The sequence below is a fragment of the Ctenopharyngodon idella genome, chromosome 13 (assembly GCF_019924925.1).
Source record: "Ctenopharyngodon idella isolate HZGC_01 chromosome 13, HZGC01, whole genome shotgun sequence".
Lineage (NCBI taxonomy): Eukaryota > Metazoa > Chordata > Actinopteri > Cypriniformes > Xenocyprididae > Ctenopharyngodon > Ctenopharyngodon idella.
Window position 1 is genome coordinate 35,080,990 of NC_067232.1, and position 21,268 is coordinate 35,102,257.

Sequence of the window (21,268 nt, forward strand, 5' to 3'; positions counted from 1 at the left end):
ATCTTCCCCTCTGCTCTCTATTCAGTCCAGCTCATGGGTCTACAGGCCCCACGGGTGGGGGGAAGAGCACCGCTCAGTTTCACAAAAAAGCAAGGTTTAAGGCCTTATATACTGGCAAAATCGAAGAACAAAATAATTTCGAACGAAATCGGGACAAAACGAAGTTCCCTTGGAGTTTGCTTCGGGAGTTCGAAGCAGCTGGTAAACACCTTCAAACTATCATTGGTCCTTGGCAATTACGTAATAAGTTGATGTGCTCTGGGGCTCTGCCATCTTTGACATGGAAATCTTTTCCGCTTCATTTCTTCTGTTCATTCTGTTTTTATATATCTGTGCAATATAAATGGAAGTGATTTGACTTGACTGGAGTGTCTAATTGAAGAGCTTGAGCAAACATATCCACATCGCTATCATCAGATGCTTTCTTACCTGCTGCTTTCTCAACACTGTCTTTTTTTTTCTTCTCTTTTTTTTATTGAAAGGAAAGCGCATATATTTCCATATTAATCTAAATGCCAGCAGCGTCAGGATGTTTGCTAACAGTTTACTTTTGCAAAGGTGTTTTGAACTTCTTTTTACCCCTTAACAAAGAATGAAAAGAACTTTGGCTTTAGTATATAAGGACCTTTATTTTATGGAAATCCCCATTGAGACATTGAGACAGGACATGTTCCTCCCTGATATTCAGATCGTCACTTAATCAACATGTGCTTTTCAATGACAAATTCTTAGACTTGAACATTCCCTCCCGTCTAAACTTGAATATGTGGTTACATCCTTGTTTTGCAGCATGCTTTATAGCAACATGACATCTGCCAGCGTGGATTTTCCCCCAGTTCTGTTTGAGGACAGCTGTTCCTAAACACACTGTTCAGGCATAGTTGTCTGGCGTATTAAACTGTTAAGAGAGCATTGCTCAAATAGTTCAAACCATTTGATTCTGGAGAGCACTGGAGGAAAGTGTTTACATAGTGTCTTTCTGGGGCTTGTTAGCCAGGCTGTTGCAGAGAGAGTTGGGTCTGCTCTGGTGAACTGGAGTGCTTTTGGCAGTTACCCACCCTACTTGACTAAATGTGGCTTAATTAGGCTCAGGCAAAACTTTGTAAACATGTTAAGGTAGCCTGCTGGTTTATGTGTTTCTTATCAAGAGCTGAAGCAATAAAAATGAATGATAAGGAAGTAACCCAAGCAGATACTCGATTGACTGGTAAGTGAAGAACTTCTTGATCTCTATATGTTTACACTTGTTTTGTCTTTTGTCATGCTTGTGAGAGCCAAGTTTTTAAAAATGTCCTGGCAAGAAACTTGTCATGAATATGTCTGGGTCATATTTCATGCCAATATCAAACAAAATAAATATTATTAGGACCATTATTATTATTATTATTATTATTTTGCTTTTGTTGTCATGACAGTTAAGCACATTTTCAACACTCATTTGTGCCTTCTTTGCAGTGTAAAGGCACCTATCGATGTGAACATTCTAAAAAAAAAAAAAAAAAATGCTGGGTTATTTCAACCCGAATTTGGGTCAAATATGGACAAACCAAACCACTGGGTTAAAATTTTTATTTAACTATTTAACCCAACGGCTGGGTTTGTCCATATTTGACCCAAATTTGAGTTGAAACAACCCAGCATTTTTTTAGAGTGTAGAAAGATGCAAGAAAGAAAAGACCAATTAAAACTCAATATGGAAATAAATGCAAGAAAGAAGACTGATAGTATTTTGGTGTGCAGTTATTACAATGAGATCATTGCTGTTAGTTTAGCAAACAAAGGCAAACAAAACTTCTGTCAAACTTTAGATTAGGGTCCAATTCTTACTATTAACGAACTATTAACTACGACTTTTGCCTCAATAAACTTCTAATTACTGCTTATTAATAGTTAGTAAGGTAGTTAAGTTTAGGTATTGGATATTAGGGGATGTAGAATATGGTCATGCAGAATAAGGCATTAATATGTGCTTTATAAGTACTAATAAACAGCCAATATCCTAGCAATATGTATGCTAAGAAGCTAGTTAACAAGCATTAACTAGTTAATGAGAATTGGACCCTAAGCTAAAGTGTTACCAAAAATTATTTTTTTTTAAACTTTAATCTTAAGTTTCTCATATGTACAACAGAAATCTTAAACTGTTCAAAAGTTTGGTGTTGGTCAGAGTTTCACCAAGGCTGTATTAAAAATACAGTTTAATGCATCTTTGCTGGAATGAATATATATATATATATATATATATATATATATATATATATATATATATATACAGTCAAACCAAAATTTTTTCAGACACCTTGAATATTATATTCATTAATACAGTTTATTCACTATAGTAATGGTAATCAAATATGACAAGATCTCAGAGTTAAACTGTGTCTGAAAAAAATTAATCTTAATTATGTCAGATAACAAAACATGGTCAGGTCAAAGTGTCTGAATAATTTTGGTTCCAAATTTTAATCAATTTTACTGGTAGTCCACTGTATGAAGAATGTTTGGGTATAATATGTCACAGTTTACTTTATTTTGCTATCCTCATTTACATAAATGAACTATAGTGTCCTGCACCCACTAGTAAAAATATATAAAAAATATCAAAAATGGCTGAATAATTTTTGGTTTGATCGCACTTAATTCATGCAAATTTACATTCAAGAGACAGATTTAGAATAAAAAACAACACAAAAATAAATGCAAATTCATTTGCAACGCAGCTCTGCACTAACCTCCATGTAAACAGTAAGCATGAATTCTCATTTATTATCAGGTTTATCTAGCAGTAAGGTTGTTTCGTATTGTATAATTCATGCACATAACTATGTACATACAGCCATCTTCTGCCTAAAGCCTAGTGTCTGTCTTTCTGCTTTTATTGTCACTGGAGAAACAAATGAAAACCATGTGTTGTTCAAGGGTAATTATGGTGCTGTAAAGTGACAGAACAACAAGAGTGTAGTTTTACTGTGCCGTAAATGCAGGTACGAGTCTTTATCAAGGGATCTCGTGTTGCAGGGATGCTGGTCTGGGAACTCCTGCCCATGGAGACAGAAACGGCCCTCACTCTGGCTCCAGGGCCCCCACCCACGCCAGGAATTACGCCAACACCAAAGGGTCAGGGGTCAGTCTCTAAAATGTTTATGCTCCGTCCTGTGATTTTGAACTCCCCCCGCTATTTTGGTAGGAGCCCCAAATTTCAAAATGACTTCAAATGTGTATTTTTGTTGTCACAGGCTCAAACTCTGAGAGACTGCTGGGGTGTGTTTATGAACGCTGTCTCCGATGGTAAAGATCAACGGCTGCTCTCGCCACAGTGAGTTGGCGGTTATGGCTACGCCATTGTAACTGGCATCACTATAGGGAAATAATGGTGAACATAATGGAGTCTATATTTTATTTTACTTAATTATAAAATCAGGGTTATTATTAGTAACTAAAACCAATAACTGAAATAAAATATATAAAACTCAACATTTTTCTTTTATTTTTATTAAGTTTAGCTTGTAGTACTAAAATAATTACAGCTAAATAAACTAAAACTAATAAATAAAAAAAAAAACTATATATTAAATGATACAATCATACAACAAAATTACTAAAACTTTAACTTAAAATATAATGACACATCAGTTAATTTTTACAGACGATATGTGTATTAACCTAAAAAATTTAATATTTCATAAAAAAAGTATCATCTATATGTCAACAAAGTCACTGATGAGGGACACGGCTAGCTCACTCCCATAACAACCTTCTTGTAAAGCCACGCAATTACTATAGAGGTGTAAAACTCTGACAGCTTGTTATCTTTCAGTGACAGAAGCCAAATCAGCATGGCTTACCGACCCAATGTAAATCAGCAGCGTAAAATAAGCAGTGGCTAAATCAGCCGGAGACAGAGAGGCTCTTTGTTGCAGCGTGCAGATTAATATCTTAAGCGTGTACCATTGTTCAGAGTTATGTCACCAGCGGCCGTAATGATATCTTAAATTAATGAAGTGATGAAAGCAGCGAGGGAGAGGCCTGTGATTTACAGGATTGCTTTTAGCTGATGCACACCGCCATCAGTGGAGATAAATCAGCCGCTGGGAGCCATGGGGGAAAATGAATGGATCTGCACACGGGTTTACAGTTCAATTAGTAAGGCACAAGGACGCCAGCGCAAAGTAATTCGCCCGGCCAGGTGTTTAGATGAAAGAAGCAGCAAATGAAACAACGGAAGATGTATTTTCTGTCAGAGGAACATCTTAGGTCTTTGATGAGTTAACATCTGAGTTATGCTTGTAGAATAGATGTACAGCAAACACATCATTTCTTATTTTTTTTATGTAATAGCAGGTGACAAATTCAATCATTTAAAAAATAATCAGTTTCCAAGCTGGCTTTCTGAACACTCCCTCCATCTTTGGTTGATCTTTAACAGTCAGGTAACACTTTATTTCAATGGTCCACTTTAGACATTCTACTAACTGTAAGTAACTTCGCAACTACATGTCAACTATTATTAGAGTATTAGTAGACTGTATATTTAACATCTGCGAACATTTTGATGCTCCCCAACAGACATTCTATTGACTATAATTAACTTTGCAACTACATGTCAACTTATTCTACTAACTTGAACCCTAATGTCCTAACCAGACGCGACGCCGCAACATGCAATAAAAGGTATCTTTTCCATGTTAATCAGAGTTTTTGTCCTTACTAGCCTTTGACGGCGACACGTGACGATTCTGTTTTAGAAACGATTTCTATTTTTCTGCGATGTCGTGGGTGGAACAACAACACAAAGTATGGCAAAGATAGTCTCAGGTACTGTTTATGTGCTTTATTTAATGTAAAAGCATCTAATGTGAGTTTGAATCTCATTTTGTGTGCCGTACTGAAAGCAAAAATGGACAATTCACCTCAGATCTTCAAAATAAATTAAAGGAAACAAGAACGTTCAAACTGTCAACTCATTTTGAACAGACAAGTATGACAAAGATTGTTTCAGTAATTCAGTATGTATTTTTAATAATGTTAAAATGGTATAATATTCATGAATTTGATTATGTACTTGTCCATTTCGTTGTGAGTGCTAGGAGTTTGCCGAGAGAGCCCGCCCACGCGGTCTTCTGATTGGCTGTGATTTTTGATTGACTTTATCGCTTCTCATAGTCGTGTCGCTTCTAGTGTGGACAGACAAATTGTTTGTCGCTGGAATCTTATCGCATCGCATCTGGTTAGGACATGGTGTAACCCTAACCCAACAGTCTACTACAGTCTACTAATACTCTAATGAGAGTTAGTTGACATGTAGTTGCAAAGTTACCTTTGTTACAATGTCTAAAGTCGACCATAGAAATAAAGTGTAAATGACAGTCCCGCCTCAAACTCACGCTATTGGTTCAACAGATCAAGATGCAGTGTTTAGATAGAACCAAAACCGACATGACTCGATACCAGTGAATTGGCTTTTCGAACAAGTAAAAATATAGGGCGGGACTTGATTTTGTTCATCTGGAATTGATTGGATGGTTGTGGTTTGCTATTGCTGTGATGTCATGTGAGTGACAGGATGCCCCGCACTCGCACCAGTAAACACATCATCAGAGAAGGGAAGAGATTTTGTCACAAGAGGGAGAAGTTATTTTGATTAAAGATTATGAGGGCACGTGAATTAAAAAAAAAAATAATGAGGTCCAGAGATAAATCATTTCTAATACATACTGCAATATTCCATTAAAAAAAGAAAAAGAAAAAAAGAACTGCCGATTCTGATTTCATGGTGACTTTGAAAGATTAAACGTGTGTAACTGCTAATGGCAAAGTTAGCCCTAATTACTCCCAACCTGAGACGGTTCCCCAGTAAAGCAGAATGACCTCCACATGCCCTGACCTTCCTTTTATTCTGCTTAAAAGGCAGGCTAAGGTAACTACTAAGGTAACTGATGCCACTTTCTCAGAAAATCAATAATTAAATTCGGTCGTACATGGACCGGTGGCCTGCACCTGAACTGGAGTTTTGTTTTCCATTCCCCCATAAAGTGGTCCAGCATTCTCTCCAGATTACTTTACGCCATGTCAGATCACATACACTGGCAGTCAAAAGTTTGATTACTATTTTCCACATTTTAGAGTATTAGGAAAGTCTTCATTCAAAACTATGAAATAACACAATTGGAAGTATCAGAATTATAACATACTCAATAGATAAATAAATAAATAATAAAACCTATGTTATATCTGAGCTTATATTTGCTAGTGCCTCTGCTGGACATTCTCTACAACTTCATGAGGTCATGTCCACTTGTTGACTGCTTTTCTGATCCATCTCATTTATTTCTTTTGTCTTTAATTATTATTTTAGTGTCATCATTTTTTAAAGTAAAATTTTAGTTTAGGCACAAATTGATATTTGTCTACAAACTCAATCTGAAGCATTGGAGCATAAGCATTTAGATTCAAATGTTTTAAGATCATGAGAAACATATTCAGTCAAGTTTGTTTACACTTCTGACTGATAGCGTACATAATCTGTGGTGTTTTATCATTTGATTTTTTTATTTTTTTATTTAGCAGTTAAATTGATCAAAAATGGCTGTAAAGACATTTATAATGTTACAAAAGATTTATATGTCAAATAAATGCTGTTCTTTTAAACTTTCTATACATCAAAGAATCCTGAAAAAAGTGTTAGCACTTTATTTTACAGTCCTGTTCCCCATGTGTACTATGTACTTATTATAGTAATTGCAATAACTGGGTAATAACTAGGTACTAACCCTGAACCTTCCCCTAAAGCTAACCTTAACCCATGTAGTTACCTTATATTACCCAGTAGTTTCTTAGGTAAGTCCATTGTAAGTACACATACTGTAAAATAAAGTGCAAAAAAAAAAAAAAAATGTATCAGTTTCCTCCAAATATTAAGCAGCACAACTGTTTTCAACATAATAATAATAATAATAATAATAATAATAAGATGAAGAAGAAGAAGAAATGTTTCTTAAGCAGCAAATCAGCATATTAGAATCATTAGATCATGTGACACTAAAAACTGGAGTAATGATGCTGAAAATTCAGCTTTGATCACAGGAATAAATGACATTTTAAAATATATTCAAATAGAAAACAGTTCTTTTAAATTGTAATAATTTTTTACAATAATACAGTTTTTAATTTTGATTGCAGCCTCTGAGCGTCAGAGACTTTCAAAAGCATTCACAATCGTACCAACTCCAAACTTTTGAATGGTGGTGTAAATCTTTAAGGTCTTGCTATAACATCAATTCTCAGCTGTCAGTTTCCTGTATATGTTTAAAGGGTGTTGTGGCATTACCATGTTGTAGTTATCACCTTATCTGATGTTGTTTTTTTGTTGAATTGAGCTGTAAACTCATTTAACAGGGGTGCTGCATGTGACAGTGGTGTAAACTTCACTCTCAGCCAGCACCTCAGTGTAAACCACATTCCCTGTGGCCCGGCTCAGCGCTCCTGTTCCCACACCATTTGTTCGCAGACGCAGTCCCACTTTCCCGTGGCACAAGAGGCTCACCTTGAGAGTGAGAATTCCTTCTCTGGTGAACCCATTTTGTTTTGAACTATGTCATTTCATTACACAATTTTTGACATTTATGTTGATATTTTTTATAAACTGTAAATCTGATTACAGATCAGCACACGACCAGCGATGTTCGAGCTAATGTTTGCCTGAATACAGCCTGTATCGCCTTGGAGCACCTCTCTCTCTCTCTCTTTCTGGTTTAAGTTTCCATTAGGGACTCGGCGAGACCCACAGCGTCAGAGCCCATTCAGTCTATTGTTAATCGAGAGCGTCTACAATCAAAGTGTGGAGTGTTTGGGTCAGAAGCCTCAGCCATTGTGGCCTACCCCAGGGCAAGAGTGTGGCCCCCAGGGACGCAAGCTCACCAACCTCCTTTACGCCGCACCGCTATGAGGTTTAGCCTGGGGACTCGAGTGCTTCAAAGAGCTAATGACCAACTCCAGAAATATTTGCTTGATTGAGTGCGTGGTTGACTTTAAGGCTATCTTTTTTCTCATGTCGATCCACAGGTGAGGTCTTCTTTTTCACTTATATAAAAAAAAAAATAAAATAAAACTTTTTTTTTTCAGCCAGCTCATCAATCAAACTTGTTTAACCATTGAAATGAAATTGTAGTAGTAAATGTAATATCGAAATCTGTTTTATTTTTTTTTATTTTTTTTTTAATCAAAATTGGTTTTTTTTCATGGCTTTTATTCCATGCCTGTTGTCATTGAGATCATTTATTTGCTAGTGTACTTGAATTAACTTGGCAAATAGACATAATTTAAAAAAAAATAAACACAAACAAAAAAAATATATATTGATGACTCATCTTGCACTAATGGGCGTGTCCAAATTTTGGTCAAATAAAATGCTCTGCCGATGAGGAATGTCCCTCCCCTTAATACTCAATCAGCCTTGTAGTATTGTATGAAATTTAAGTAATACATTTTATATTAAATCTTTTTTTTTTTTTTTTTTTTTTAAACCAGTATTGGAGTTGTCTGGCATTTATTCCATGTCTGTTAGCATTGAGATCATCTATATGCTAGTGTACTTAACTTCATTTGGCAGATAGACATAATAAAAATTAATAAAAACAAACCAAACACATTGATGACTCATCTTGCACTAATGGGCGTGTCCAAATTTAATGCTCTGCAGATGAGGAATGTCCCTCCCCTTAATACTCAGTAAGCCTTGTTGTATTATTCCAACACTATCTCACGACCAATTTGTACGTATTTTACGATGTGGCTAATTCGTACAAATTCATACGATTTGTCTAAACCCCAGTGACGGGTAGGTTTAGGGGCGGAGTTAGGGGTAGGTCATTCATGCGAATTCATACGAATTTGGCAACTTGTAAAATACGTACGATTTAGCAAAAAATGTACAAATTCGTACAAGTGAGGTTAATGAGTGAGATTGTACGAATTACCCACCTCGTAAAATATGTACGAATTGCTGTAAGATCGGGGTGAGTATTCAATGAAATTATAGTAATACCTTTCATATTAAATCTATTATTTTATTTATTTATTTTTTTTTACCAAAATTGGAGTTCTCTGACTTTATTCCATGTCTGTTAGCATTGAGATCATCTATATGCTAGTGTACTTAATTTGGTGGATAGACATAATTAAAATAAATAAAAACAGACCAAAAATATTGATGACTCATCTTGCACTAATGGGCGTGTCCAAATTTTGGTCAAGTAAAATGTTCTGCAGATGAGGAATGTCCTTTCCCTTAATACTCAATCAACCTGTTAGTATTCCAATGCTATCTCATGAACAATTCGTACGTATTATACGAGGTGGTTAATCTGTACGAATTTGTATGATTTGTCTAAACCCCAGTGATGGGTAGGTTTAGGGGCGGGGTTAGGGGTAGGTAATTTGTGTGAATTCATACGAATTTGGCAACTCGTAAAATACGTACGATTTAGCAAAAATAAATAAATAAATAAAATAAAACACCAAAAATATTGATGACTCATCATGCACTCATGGGTGTGTCCAGATTTTGGTCCAATAAAATGCTTTCTAGATGAGAATGAGGACCTACTACTATCTACTAATACAACCTGCTTTGCAATATCAAGAAGCATGTTATGGTTTACATCTATGCAGAAGAAAGACTATTGGCTATAAAAGGAAGGGCCCATTTGACATAGTTTCAATATGTATTACATAAACACTGAGGAGAAAACTATGCTCGGTAAGAGCTATTTCTATCTCAGACCACCCTTGTGTTGGTGTAACCTCGGGTTGATAATATTATTGACAAATAGGAACTTATTTTAGGTTACAGTCCACGCTCATGTATTACCTTAGTTGGCATTAGTGGGAATGTACAGTACATCCAAAAAAGTGCCCTATAACTTCTGAATGTAAAGAGGCGGATGTGACGATGTACATGAAGCGCACTCAAGGATGGTCTTAATATTAAGACGTCTGTGTGTACAGACAGAGCGCCACTGAAGAGCTCATTAGAGTGTGCTGGTACTCTGAGCCCAGGCCTGGCTCTCCCAGTGTCCTTGCACGAATATATGGGTCTTCACACGTCCTCCGCAAAAGCACTCTTTTGCCGCTACCCCTCCTTTTTTTCCTCTTCTCTCTTTCTCTCAAAGGTGCTGATCAATTCACAGCCTCCTCCGGAGGTGTGAGACTCATCCCTGCACTTTGTGATTGGCTTAGGCGTCACAAACCCTCTGTCGTTCTCTCCCGTTCTCTTTCTCCCCTTCTCGCTATCTCTCATTGAGGGCAGCGGCCTACTCTTTTCACCTCTGGGCTCTGCCAGCCTGTGGCTGGGCTCCGGTCAAATGAAATCACACTAATCAAACCCCCTCCTCCTGCCTCTCTCTCCCTCACCTTCTCCTCCTCCTCTCTCGTGGCTCTGAGCCCATTAGCACACCTGAAATAATAACTCAAGTGACAAATGTTTTGGCACTTATAGCTGATAGACCAAGAGAAAGGGTGGGATAGAGCACACCCCGCTCTCAGAGACTCAGACATGGTATTTTCCGATCCCAACTGTGTCAACAGGGAGAGCTGACATATTCAGAAATCATCCAAAACTTGATGTTCACAATAAAAACACAAATTCAAGTGCAGTGTTTTGTTTTAATAGAAATCTCATTTTCAGACATTTACAGTGAATTCACGTTAGTTTCATGTTTAATCATTTTCAACAACACAATTCAATTCAACGATACAAAATTCATAAATGTAACAACACACTGATATCTCACAAGTGCTTTTCTTTATGCGTCTTCAATCTATTAATGTTATTGAAAAATGCGCCATGCACCTTTCTTAGTGTGAAATCCAACGATAATCCCTAGTGAATAAAACTGATTATAATATTTAAAACTTTAAGGTAAAAGTAAACGCTGTCGTGTAATTTGTGAAGAGCTGTTGACTTGTTTAGTTTTTCATTTTTGATTTTGACACAAGCGTGCGTTGACGAAAGCTATTATACATATCTGCATATTCATTTTTATTTATTTAGATTTATAATTTTAATAGCCTATTACTGTTTTTGTTTTACTTATTACTAATTGATGTTTGCCAGTTACGGAAAACAGATTTACAGCCGAAAACCTCAAGAAGTCAACGGGCCATTTATTTGTATTAATTTTTAGCTAATTAATATGAACACAGGCGAAGTGAGACATTTTCTGATGATTTGTCATTAGCATTGCTTTTAACAAAAAGTATCCAAATGACTACATAAGTATCTACTTTATGATAAACAATACAGATTTTTAGTAGCTAATGGAGGAATAAAGATGAAATAATAACGATTAAGCGTAATCTGAATTAATAGTAAGTTACCAGATTTTGAACCTTTGACGGATCTGTCACAATGATCCGTCTTCAAACAAACACTTTGTCAAGTTTTAAATAGTCATTAATACATATGCAGTCTCCTAAATTGTCACAATCGATTATTATCATCATTAATAAACTAAGAATTAGTATTTTAACAATTATCTAAGAGTAAAGCGATATTATTGACGGCAATCCGTCTGTTTTTGTGAGTGTCAAAAAAGTCATTGCGTCTCTCATTAAGAAACAAAGAAAGAAAATTCTTCATGTTTCCAGTAGAAGGCGCACATGATCAAGCATACAGGTCACTGCAAGCCTTTGCAAATGAAAAATATGTTTTTCTTTAGGATCTTGTGTAGTAGTTTACATTACTGCAAATCCAATTGACCTGCAGTACGTTTCTTAGAATTAAGAATGTTTTGAAAATAAAATAAGATCAAGCAAAATAAAACAACAAAGTAAAATAAAATCACAAAGCGAAATAAAGTCAAAACACTGATTTCTATGTTTAATTAGGCCTATAAATAAACACGAAATATGCTTATTGCCAAAATACCGCTTTCATTTCAAATGTTTCCAACTAATAAAACGTACGTAAATAGCCTCTATCCAGTCATTTTAACTACACCTGTAGTGTAAAAATTATTTTATCCATTGTTTACCCCCTCCGATTAATTATACCTAAATTCCTAGACTCAGTGTACGTATTTGATTCATTCACGTAGCCTGGAAAACGCATGAATCAAAGTTTTTGTTTAGTTTTACAGTTTCGTCGTCATATATAGCCTTACCATGTAATTTTATTTTCCCCACGATTAGTAAATAATGTTTCTCTTATTATTTTATTAGCTAGTAATTGTCTAACACGTCTCCGTTGTGCGCAGAGAAACGCATAGAGTAGCTAAACGATTATTTGAATATTCACACACTTCACATTTGACAAGCACATGAAACACACATGCAGTGGAAAGATTAAAAAAAGAAAGTTAGTAGCCTGCTGTTTTATACCAGTGCGTCTTACCCATTCCCGATAGTCTTGTAACTTTCAGGCAGTTGTCAGTAGTGGAGAAGGCAGGGTTCACTGCTGACTGGCCCCTGGTCGCTGATCGCTGCGGGGGGATATAAAGGATGACCTCCGTTTGACTTCTGAACCACAGCGGCATGTTGCTTTCAATAGCGACTTAGGGAGAGAAAGATTCAAATGAATAACAAATATTGAGGGAGAACGGGAACATTTTTTTTTTTTTTTTTTTTTTTTGTAATAAACATCCACTTGACTTCATGCGTTCCATGCGTTCTTGTTTTCAAATATGTCCGAATTGTTTAAAAGCCCCTTGTTTTAAAGTTAGATATATCTACTTTATACTCTACCTTAATATATTTGGTACACGTGCTCCTAATTATATAAATAATTTTGGTTACTTTATTTTAAGGTGTCCTTGTTAAAGTGTAATTATACATTTAAATTCTGAGTAATATTAATTAACTACATGTACTTACTGTAGGGTTAGGGTTTGGCTTAGGGTTAATTGCATTATTTATAGTTATTACTATAGTAACTACATTGTAAATAAAACACTCTAAATTAAATTAAACCTAAATTAAGCATAAATGAATACTTTGAAACACACTCGACCCTATTGCGTAGTTGTACAAATGTTGTGCAGATATGCTCCATCTTTTCCATGTGATAATATCTGTTTAGTTTACTCGGCAAATAGTCGGACTTATTTTTAAACATTTTACGTCGAACGTTTCACATCTCTGTCTAAGCCCAAATTATCTGAAATGATGGCATTAACTCAGTGATGCGTGCTGCAATCTGCTGACCCTCACTAAAAGGCAACCTAAACAGTGAAAGTCCATGCACTCATTGTGCTCTATTGCGTCCTTTTATAGATGCTAATTGAAGGAACTTAATTACTTTATAATGCTATTCTGGTTCTGTGACAGCAGTTAAGCGTTTGGGTAAGTACAGCCTTAATGTCATCCCGTTTGGTTCTCACATAATTGAGACAGACACAAAAACTAATGTTAAGATTATAAACATCAATAAAACAAACGAGTTAACTCCAGGTATATATAAATTATAATATGTGTTACATCTATTGTACAAGCTTAACTTAAATTATAAGACATTTTTTGAACTAACAATATTTTAGATAAACTAAAACTTTATTGTCCTTGAAAAAGACAATATAGGGCACTTACCAATAAACGCGTGCGTGTTTATCTGTTGTACGGCGTTGGGTTAGTCATATATCTGTTACATTTGCTTCACGAATCCTCCTTTCATTTGTGTTTAAGTCCACATCCGATCCCTCACCCGCGCGGCGCGCACCCTTCGTTTGCCGAGCGCTTTGGGGATTTGATAGTAATTTCATGCCTGTAAATGCGCGCGGCGGATCCTACCGCTGCTCTTCTGCGGGAAGCGAGGATTGTGTGATGCTCGTGGCAGCTGATAAGACACTGTTCCTTGCATTAATCGCTTCTGATCGATGACAGATGCTCCTCAGACAAACTTCATACACCTTGTCACCGGGTCAGTTGTATTGCCCACAATGGTGCACTTCAGCCTACACCAGTCAGTGTGTGTTTAAAGCCTTCACTTGAGCATTTTATGGAGGATGTATTATTTATAATAACAAAGAGATTTCTTTATTTGGGGAGATGGATTTTAAATTGACCAGAACACAAAGCTCCTCTCCAAATTGTTTAATCTTGTACATCACTGTACAGACTGACACTGAAACTACTACTGGAATGCCTGTTAAAAGTTCTGTCCACAACTTTGAATGATATAGGAATAGACAAAATATGGAACGAAAGACTTATTGCAAATGACATAAGTAAAAAATAAAACAAACATTAACATTCAGATATTAAAAATAAAGATCTCCGTGAGTATTATGTGTGTTTAAGTGGGAGAGAGAGAAGGAGACTATGTGGGAGAGAGAGAGAGAGCATTAGAACAAAACAGAATATACGAAGACTACATTTTCCCTCCAGATTACAGTATTTTCATTCCACCCTTTCTTCATTTATGGAAGCATATCGAGCGATAAATTAATGATTGATCATTCTTTGCACCAATAGACGACTTGATTCGCTGTAGCACGCTTTCATTGGACACTGCACCAAACTCCTAAGATCCTACAGTAAGTGGATGAGCCCATTCACAAATGGCGGGGGTGTTTTGGCTCAGAGCGCACACAACACTGCTGAAGTGCAGCATATGCTGTTTCTGAATAATGATGTTTGTGTGAAATATAAAGTAAACAGGCATATGGTTCGGGGGGAAAAAATGATATTTCGTATTTTTAATGCAGTACATTCTATATAGCTTCCGCGTAATAGTACACAACGCGTGGGTAAACTTCATTACGCTGCTTTAACGTGGTGTCCAAGTTTCTCGACTATAGCATTCTCCCTTTCGGATACTAAAATCATAACTGATAATAGCAGTTTTGAGTGTGACCTAATGTGAAAGAGTATACGCTTCCCTAATAATCATATTTAAAACATTGTTTTTACTTATTGTACTTCTTGGCGTGCATTATGAACGCAGCGCCGTCAACCAAAAGCACAACGCGGTCTCTCTGCGTGTTACACCTCGGCTCATGTCGAGTCGTGGTAGTGGTCTGCGCTTTTTTTCTGCGTCCCACACATTTCACCCCCCTGCTTTGGCAGGGACTTGATGTGGCCCATCGCATTGTGCAAGACGCGACCTGTTATGGCCACCACTACTTCCGGGTTTCAGCAGTCTGGTCCAGATTCAGCTGCTGAGCCGCGTTCAACACACACTCATTGTACACAAACGGGGAAAGGCAGCTCGCAGCATCGATCGTGGCTCCTTTAAGAAAAACTAAGCCAGAATTATCAGCCCACCTCCTCTTGATCTCATTTAGAAGCTATTGCATAAAAAATCAACTCAGGAGCCGAGAGTGATCAAAGAAACGAGAGAGAGCTTCATTTTTGTGCATTTGAGTAGTATTCTCGTTAGGGGTGCTAACCAGTGGAAGCGCGCGGAGGATCATCATTCATTCAGCACTTTGACAAGCTCGCGTTTGATTGATTGACAGCCGGAGTGGCAAAAAGCCATGAGATGCGCTAGTTTTGTTTGAGGGGCTATTTTCATACTGCTTTGGAAAAGAAGATTTTGCTCGGTCCTTGTCGCTGTCCAGGGGAAAGAACGCGAAGGGGACTTACCGCCGAACGCTTCTGGCTGAACTTGCGGTGAAGGACTGGCTTCATCGCTCGCTTGAAAGAGGCGCTTGGATTTTTTGGGGAAAACATATCCCACGTTTGGAATTTGCGTGTTTATTTCCTATTCACCCTGGCCACATAGGGGATATATTTTTCATTAAAGGAAGACGAGGGAGTGTGGAGGGCGATGGCGCAGAGGGTACGTATCCCGAAAAGTTTCTTCGACTCCGTATTGTTGAATGCAGTTGGAAATACTGAAACGTGGCCGATGACAGTCTCGCAGTCAAACTTTCTCTTCTTTTGCCTGCCAGTTTTTTTTTTTTTTTTTTACATCCAACTTTACATCGCTCACTTGCGTGCATGTCTCTTTTGGGACACTATTTAGGAAAAAAATAGTATACTGTCCAATTACGTTTGACAGCGAGCAATTCCTAATTTTTAAACCATACTTTTACTACACGTACTGCGCTTGTTTAAGTATCTTTTCAAAAGGCCAAATTATTTAAAGCTTTTAAACTATTAGAATAGTTCAACTTTCATAAGTAAACCTTATTATAATACATGTTATGCTAATACACTGTGCAGGAATATTAATCAGCCGAGCTGTATTATTTCTATCTTCTATATAATAACAGTCACTTTCAAATAGCATTACAATGAAACATTTGTGCGCTTGAACTTGTCAAGTTGACATCTACTGGTTGGCCACTTTTTCTTTGCATTTGTAATCAAATGTAAACAATCACAAAGTAGATTTGATCGCAACCCTCCGACCTTTTGCTTTTGACGGTGGAACTACAACAGCACCCTGCTGTCTTTCTTACACCTCTGTAGATTTAAATGTGTCATGTTCTCATCATCACACTTTCTCATATTACTATATCATGAAACTTATAATAATTACGATGAATTGATTATTTTAAATAAACTAACCAGATATTCATTTTAACTGGTAGGCACGAATTGACAATGTAAATTTGTATTTAATCAGACTAATCTTAATAGTGCTACAAATGTTAATATTTGAACTAGCATATAATGAATTTAGTTTGACAACAATATAATCAACAACAGTTATTACATGCTAATTACATGACCTGTTACTCGAGTTGCACTTGTGAAAATAAAAATGCACATAAAAAGTGGCACAGTCGTGTGATATTTTTGTGATGATCTCGATAAAGCTGTAGCTCAGTACTTCATGTGACCGACGCTGAATTCTAAGTCTGTTTATTTAAAAGCACATGATAGTTTTTGCAATAAATTGCTTTTTTTTTGCGTATAGTCTTAGAAGCACGAGATAGGATGTACAGTTGATGTATTTAATTACTTTGTAATACTAAAACAAAGTGTTTTCATTTCGCAAAAGCCATATATATATATATATTATTTTTTATTTTTTTTATTTTATTTTTTTTTAAATCCGAGAACATCCGATGTAGCTGGCATTTATATTTTCTTTTAGTGCAGATTTTTCTCTCTCTATTTATGCATTCTGTAAGAGATAAAAGTGACAACATGGGAATGTTGCCCTTCGTGTGTGTGCAGTACGAAGATATACCCCACTATGGGATGGACGGAGTAGGAATCCCGAGCACGATGTACGGGGACCCGCACGCTGCCAGATCCATGCAGGCTGTTCACCTGAATCACGGGCCCCAGCTCCACTCCCACCAGTACCCGCACACAGCCCACACCAACGCCATGCCGCCCAGCATGGGCTCATCCGTCAATGACGCTCTAAAAAGAGATAAAGACGCCATTTACGGGTACGTGTAGATAGCCAAGACATGTATTTTATGATGAAGTTTGTCCATAGCACATTATTTGACCCGTAATAGTTTCTGTATTGAGAACTTGAGGCGCCATGAATGTTTAGTTTTTGTCTTTAAGGTTTTTTTTTTTTTCTTCTTTCCTAAAAGTTTCTCCATTACTTTTGGATTAGTTCATTCTTTACAAAAATATTTTTTGTGACAGATCTTTTTTATTTGTTTACTAATATTTAGTTTTAAACTTCAATATTTATGTCGATAAATATTGCATTTAAAAAATCGTTGCGCCTAAAACATCGATGTTTATGTTATATGCTATTTCAGCTAGAACTTTTTAATTGTTAACATCAGGCCTACTTATTTATTTGTAAAATACATATTTGCACAGATGCGCACAGAAATGATTCTCATGAAAATTACGATGAACACTCTTAGAAAGCCATAAAGGATTTTCCCCCCACATGTTATGGTAATAATATGTGCAAATATATCTGGTTGTGCGGAGTACTAACTCCTAATGCGCCTAGCATACAAAAGCTGCTTGAGTATAAGAGTTCTCGTCACAGTATATAAATGTTGTAACAAGCTATAGAACTTCCTCTCATTCATTATGGATTAGATACATTACTCAAGATATAGGCCCACTATTTGAACCATGGTTAAATTGCATGCATGGCCTAGACTCAGCGTGGGCATTTTAGGTGCTCTAACTTTGTACTCCACTGTTTATATTGACTGTTGTCTTTGACAATACGTTCAGGAATCCAATTTACATGCGATTTGACACTTAAGCACAACTAACAAGCTCGTTATAATGCAAGTCACGGGAAAATAATCAACATTTCTTTATATTATCGTGGCGCAGTTGTACGCTAGTAGTTTTGTTTGCTGACATAATTTAAAAAGTAAAAATATAAACTTCTCAAATAAAACTTAGATTGTTAGAATGCGTTCTTATAGAATGAGAGGGAGTTGTGAAGTGTTATGTGCTAATTCAGAGCTTCCCCCGCAATGACCTCTGTGTTTTTATTCCAGGCACCCTCTGTTCCCACTTCTAGCACTGATTTTTGAGAAATGTGAATTAGCCACTTGCACACCTAGAGAGCCCGGTGTGGCTGGGGGCGATGTGTGTTCATCAGAGTCTTTCAATGAAGATATAGCAGTGTTTGCAAAACAGGTCAGAAACTGTTTTATTGCGCTGGAAGTTTTTGCATATTTTAATGTGTAGTTTTAATGTACCGTCTGTAACTTTATGCCATACTGTCATAATACTTTATATCACAAATAAACACATGCATTTAAATTTAATTTGCGTTAAAAAAAAATGAACGTAATTTTTTCTCACAATTTTAAATGATTTACATGCATATCGTCTCAGATTCGAGCAGAAAAGCCGCTATTTTCATCAAATCCTGAGCTGGATAATTTGGTGAGTGCAAATTATTATTTTTATTATTATTATTTTGTATTTGCCTGCAAGAGTTTTAATTTTAAACTTTTGTAAAATATTCAGAAAGTGTTGTTTTGTTGATTTCTTGATAGCATTGCTTATTGTTATGGATAAGTGCCGTTTTGGTTTTTATTTTATTTTATTTTTTTCCTTTTTGGTAAGGTTGGAATTTTTTTAATACAATTTATTGCTTAGCATTAACTCTTATGTTGACACATATCACTCTCATTAAAGCATGGATTAAAGTGATAATTTATTCATAAATTAAGTATAATCTGACTTAATTGCAATGCATTGCCTAGATAGTGATCTCAAGTCCTAAATTATCCTAAATGTCATAAATCACTTAATTGGGAAAGTATTGTTTGTAATTGTCCTGGGCCTGTTGATTTCGTCACCTTTAAAGTGAACCCCCCTTTTTTTCTTCATTTGTTCATTTCCCCCAGATGATACAAGCCATTCAAGTTTTACGGTTTCATCTTTTGGAGCTCGAAAAGGTAATCAAAGTTTACCCCAACTGGCCGGTCCTCTCCTCAAACCTATGGGCCTCATCTGCATAAATGTATTTTTCCTGGTCTGTTGTAATTAGTGTCAAAATCAATCACGCTGCCTATTTCTCCTCCGAGTTTAATTACAATGCAACCTGCTTCCACGGCCACAGATATTTCATAGCAGTAATTTCAATGTTTCTCTGCTTGTTGTGCCACCTAACGTAGTTGTGAGCGGTGTTGTGTTAATTTATTACCTATAAGATGTCGACTATCGTTATTGCCGGAATAACGTCGACCATGTTGATGGCACGTTTGGCGCGCTTCTCTGTTATCAGCAATACACTTAGGAGGAATTTTATCAACACCTGTTTCCACGACTAGAGTGGGCCTATCAAGTGATTTATCGCCAAACCATATAGCTTTACAGTATTGGATACACATAATAACCATTGGCTCCGAGTCTCCAGATATTTGCACGAGCCTCTAGGGTTATGTGTGCTGAGATAACGCGGCAAAGCGATAGTTTGAGCATTCAGCCATAAATGAAGAATTCTCCCATCGCCACTGAATGTCATCCGCCATATTATTCCCTTGTAAAGAGGTGGTAATGAAATAACTAGACGAAATTAAACAGTTTACCTTAAATGTCAGTCAAGCAGGTCATCTCTCTAATGGCCACAACCCCGGGAGCAGATGAATTTAACACGGGTGTTGAATACGGTGTAGCCCGTGAGTCGTCTTGTCAGTGTCAATTTTCTGCGATATCTCTATTTTGAGAGGCAGTAAAGTTATTTCCCATTCCGGATGCGTCCGATAGCTATCAGAGAAGGCCATTGGGAGAGGTTTTCCATGTCAATAGGAGTTCTGGATGCACTTGTCAACTCTCTGTGATGACCCTTTGTGATTTTTATTTTTTTTCCCCCCTCCCTGCTTCCATTTGTATCTATAGGTACATGAACTTTGTGACAATTTCTGTCATCGGTACATCAGCTGTTTGAAGGGAAAGATGCCCATCGACTTGGTTATAGACGACAGAGAAGGAGGATCAAAATCAGACAGTGAAGAAATTACAAGATCATCGGGGCCCCTTGATCAGGTACGTGAAGGAGTCCATTTCTTTTCTGGTCATTCAGATCGTCTTTTGGGTCACTTTCTCTGCCTCATTGTTATTTGCATACGATTAAGGCTTTTAAATTCCATCGGATTGAAAAATTTGGAATAATGTGGCCCATTATTGCTTCATTACGGTTTGATCCCGGAACTGACCCGAGGAGATTAGCTCGTGAAAGCATTGCCATAAACTTGACCTGTTTCTTGTCGATTTTAATTTAGTCCTTTCCCTCTTTCTTTTCTCTCGTTTGCCTTTTTTTTAATCAAACCAAATGGTTAGCCTGTCTATGGTGTATATTACGAAAATATTACGAACCTAATGGAGACATATCTATAGTAGACATTTAGAGATTTGGTGCTTTGGTTTTCTGCTGTTGTTCACGCTTCATTAGTTGCCTTGTCAGTGTTTTTCCTCACACAAGAGCGCGCATATGCTCAGAGTTCTACTCTCAGCGCTTTGAATAGCATAAGCAGCGCGCGTTCATGTTTGAGTAGCACTGTGTCATACAGTATTCTGTGTATATACGAAAATATGGAATTCTCTGCATGTTTAACTATACGCCAGCTTGTGCTGGTGGGTTCTTTGACGTTTCTTGAACTTTACGCACTTTAAAATAAACTTTTACGCGTCCGTTGGTTTAATCGCAACACGCCGATAATATTTATTTTAAATATAGGCTACCTATATATTTTTTTAATTAATAATATGAGTCCTGGGAGAGACAATTGTTAAAAAATAATAATAATTGGTTATATTAGGGGGATTAGTGGATTCACCAGCATAAAAAGTAATGAAGCGATTAGGCTAAATAATTTAAATCCGTCATCTTCCATATGGCTGAGTGATCGAATAAACCAGTTTTAGCTTT

The 21,268-nt window shown here is 36.6% G+C and overlaps 1 protein-coding gene and 2 long non-coding RNA genes across 4 annotated transcripts in view; 2 read left to right on the plus strand and 1 right to left on the minus strand.

The window, feature by feature from the left end:
• Positions 1-931: 931 nt before the first annotated feature.
• LOC127525275 (uncharacterized) lies at positions 932-8,643 on the plus strand. Its single transcript, XR_007933299.1, has 5 exons — positions 932-1,207; positions 3,019-3,124; positions 3,237-3,316; positions 7,508-7,568; positions 7,661-8,643. It is a non-coding gene; the product is annotated as an uncharacterized LOC127525275 (long non-coding RNA).
• Positions 8,644-10,648: 2,005 nt separating this feature from the next.
• On the minus strand, positions 10,649-14,976 carry LOC127525276 (uncharacterized). The gene is made up of 2 exons (XR_007933300.1): positions 13,582-14,976; positions 10,649-12,550 (listed from the first exon to the last, which is right to left on the minus strand). It is a non-coding gene; the product is annotated as an uncharacterized LOC127525276 (long non-coding RNA).
• A 177-nt stretch (positions 14,977-15,153) lies between these two features.
• The window catches only part of meis1b (Meis homeobox 1 b), a 66,802-nt gene continuing 60,687 nt past the window's right edge, over positions 15,154-21,268 (plus strand). The window contains exons 1-6 of one of the 2 annotated variants that reach the window (XM_051917699.1): positions 15,154-15,775; positions 17,125-17,345; positions 18,384-18,525; positions 18,727-18,777; positions 19,245-19,295; positions 20,239-20,385. In XM_051917699.1, the coding sequence (XP_051773659.1) occupies positions 15,764-15,775; positions 17,125-17,345; positions 18,384-18,525; positions 18,727-18,777; positions 19,245-19,295; positions 20,239-20,385 (624 nt within the window). In that variant the 5' untranslated portion in view covers positions 15,154-15,763. The remainder of the gene's footprint in view (positions 15,776-17,124; positions 17,346-18,383; positions 18,526-18,726; positions 18,778-19,244; positions 19,296-20,238; positions 20,386-21,268) is intronic. The other variant, XM_051917700.1, reaches the window with a different exon arrangement.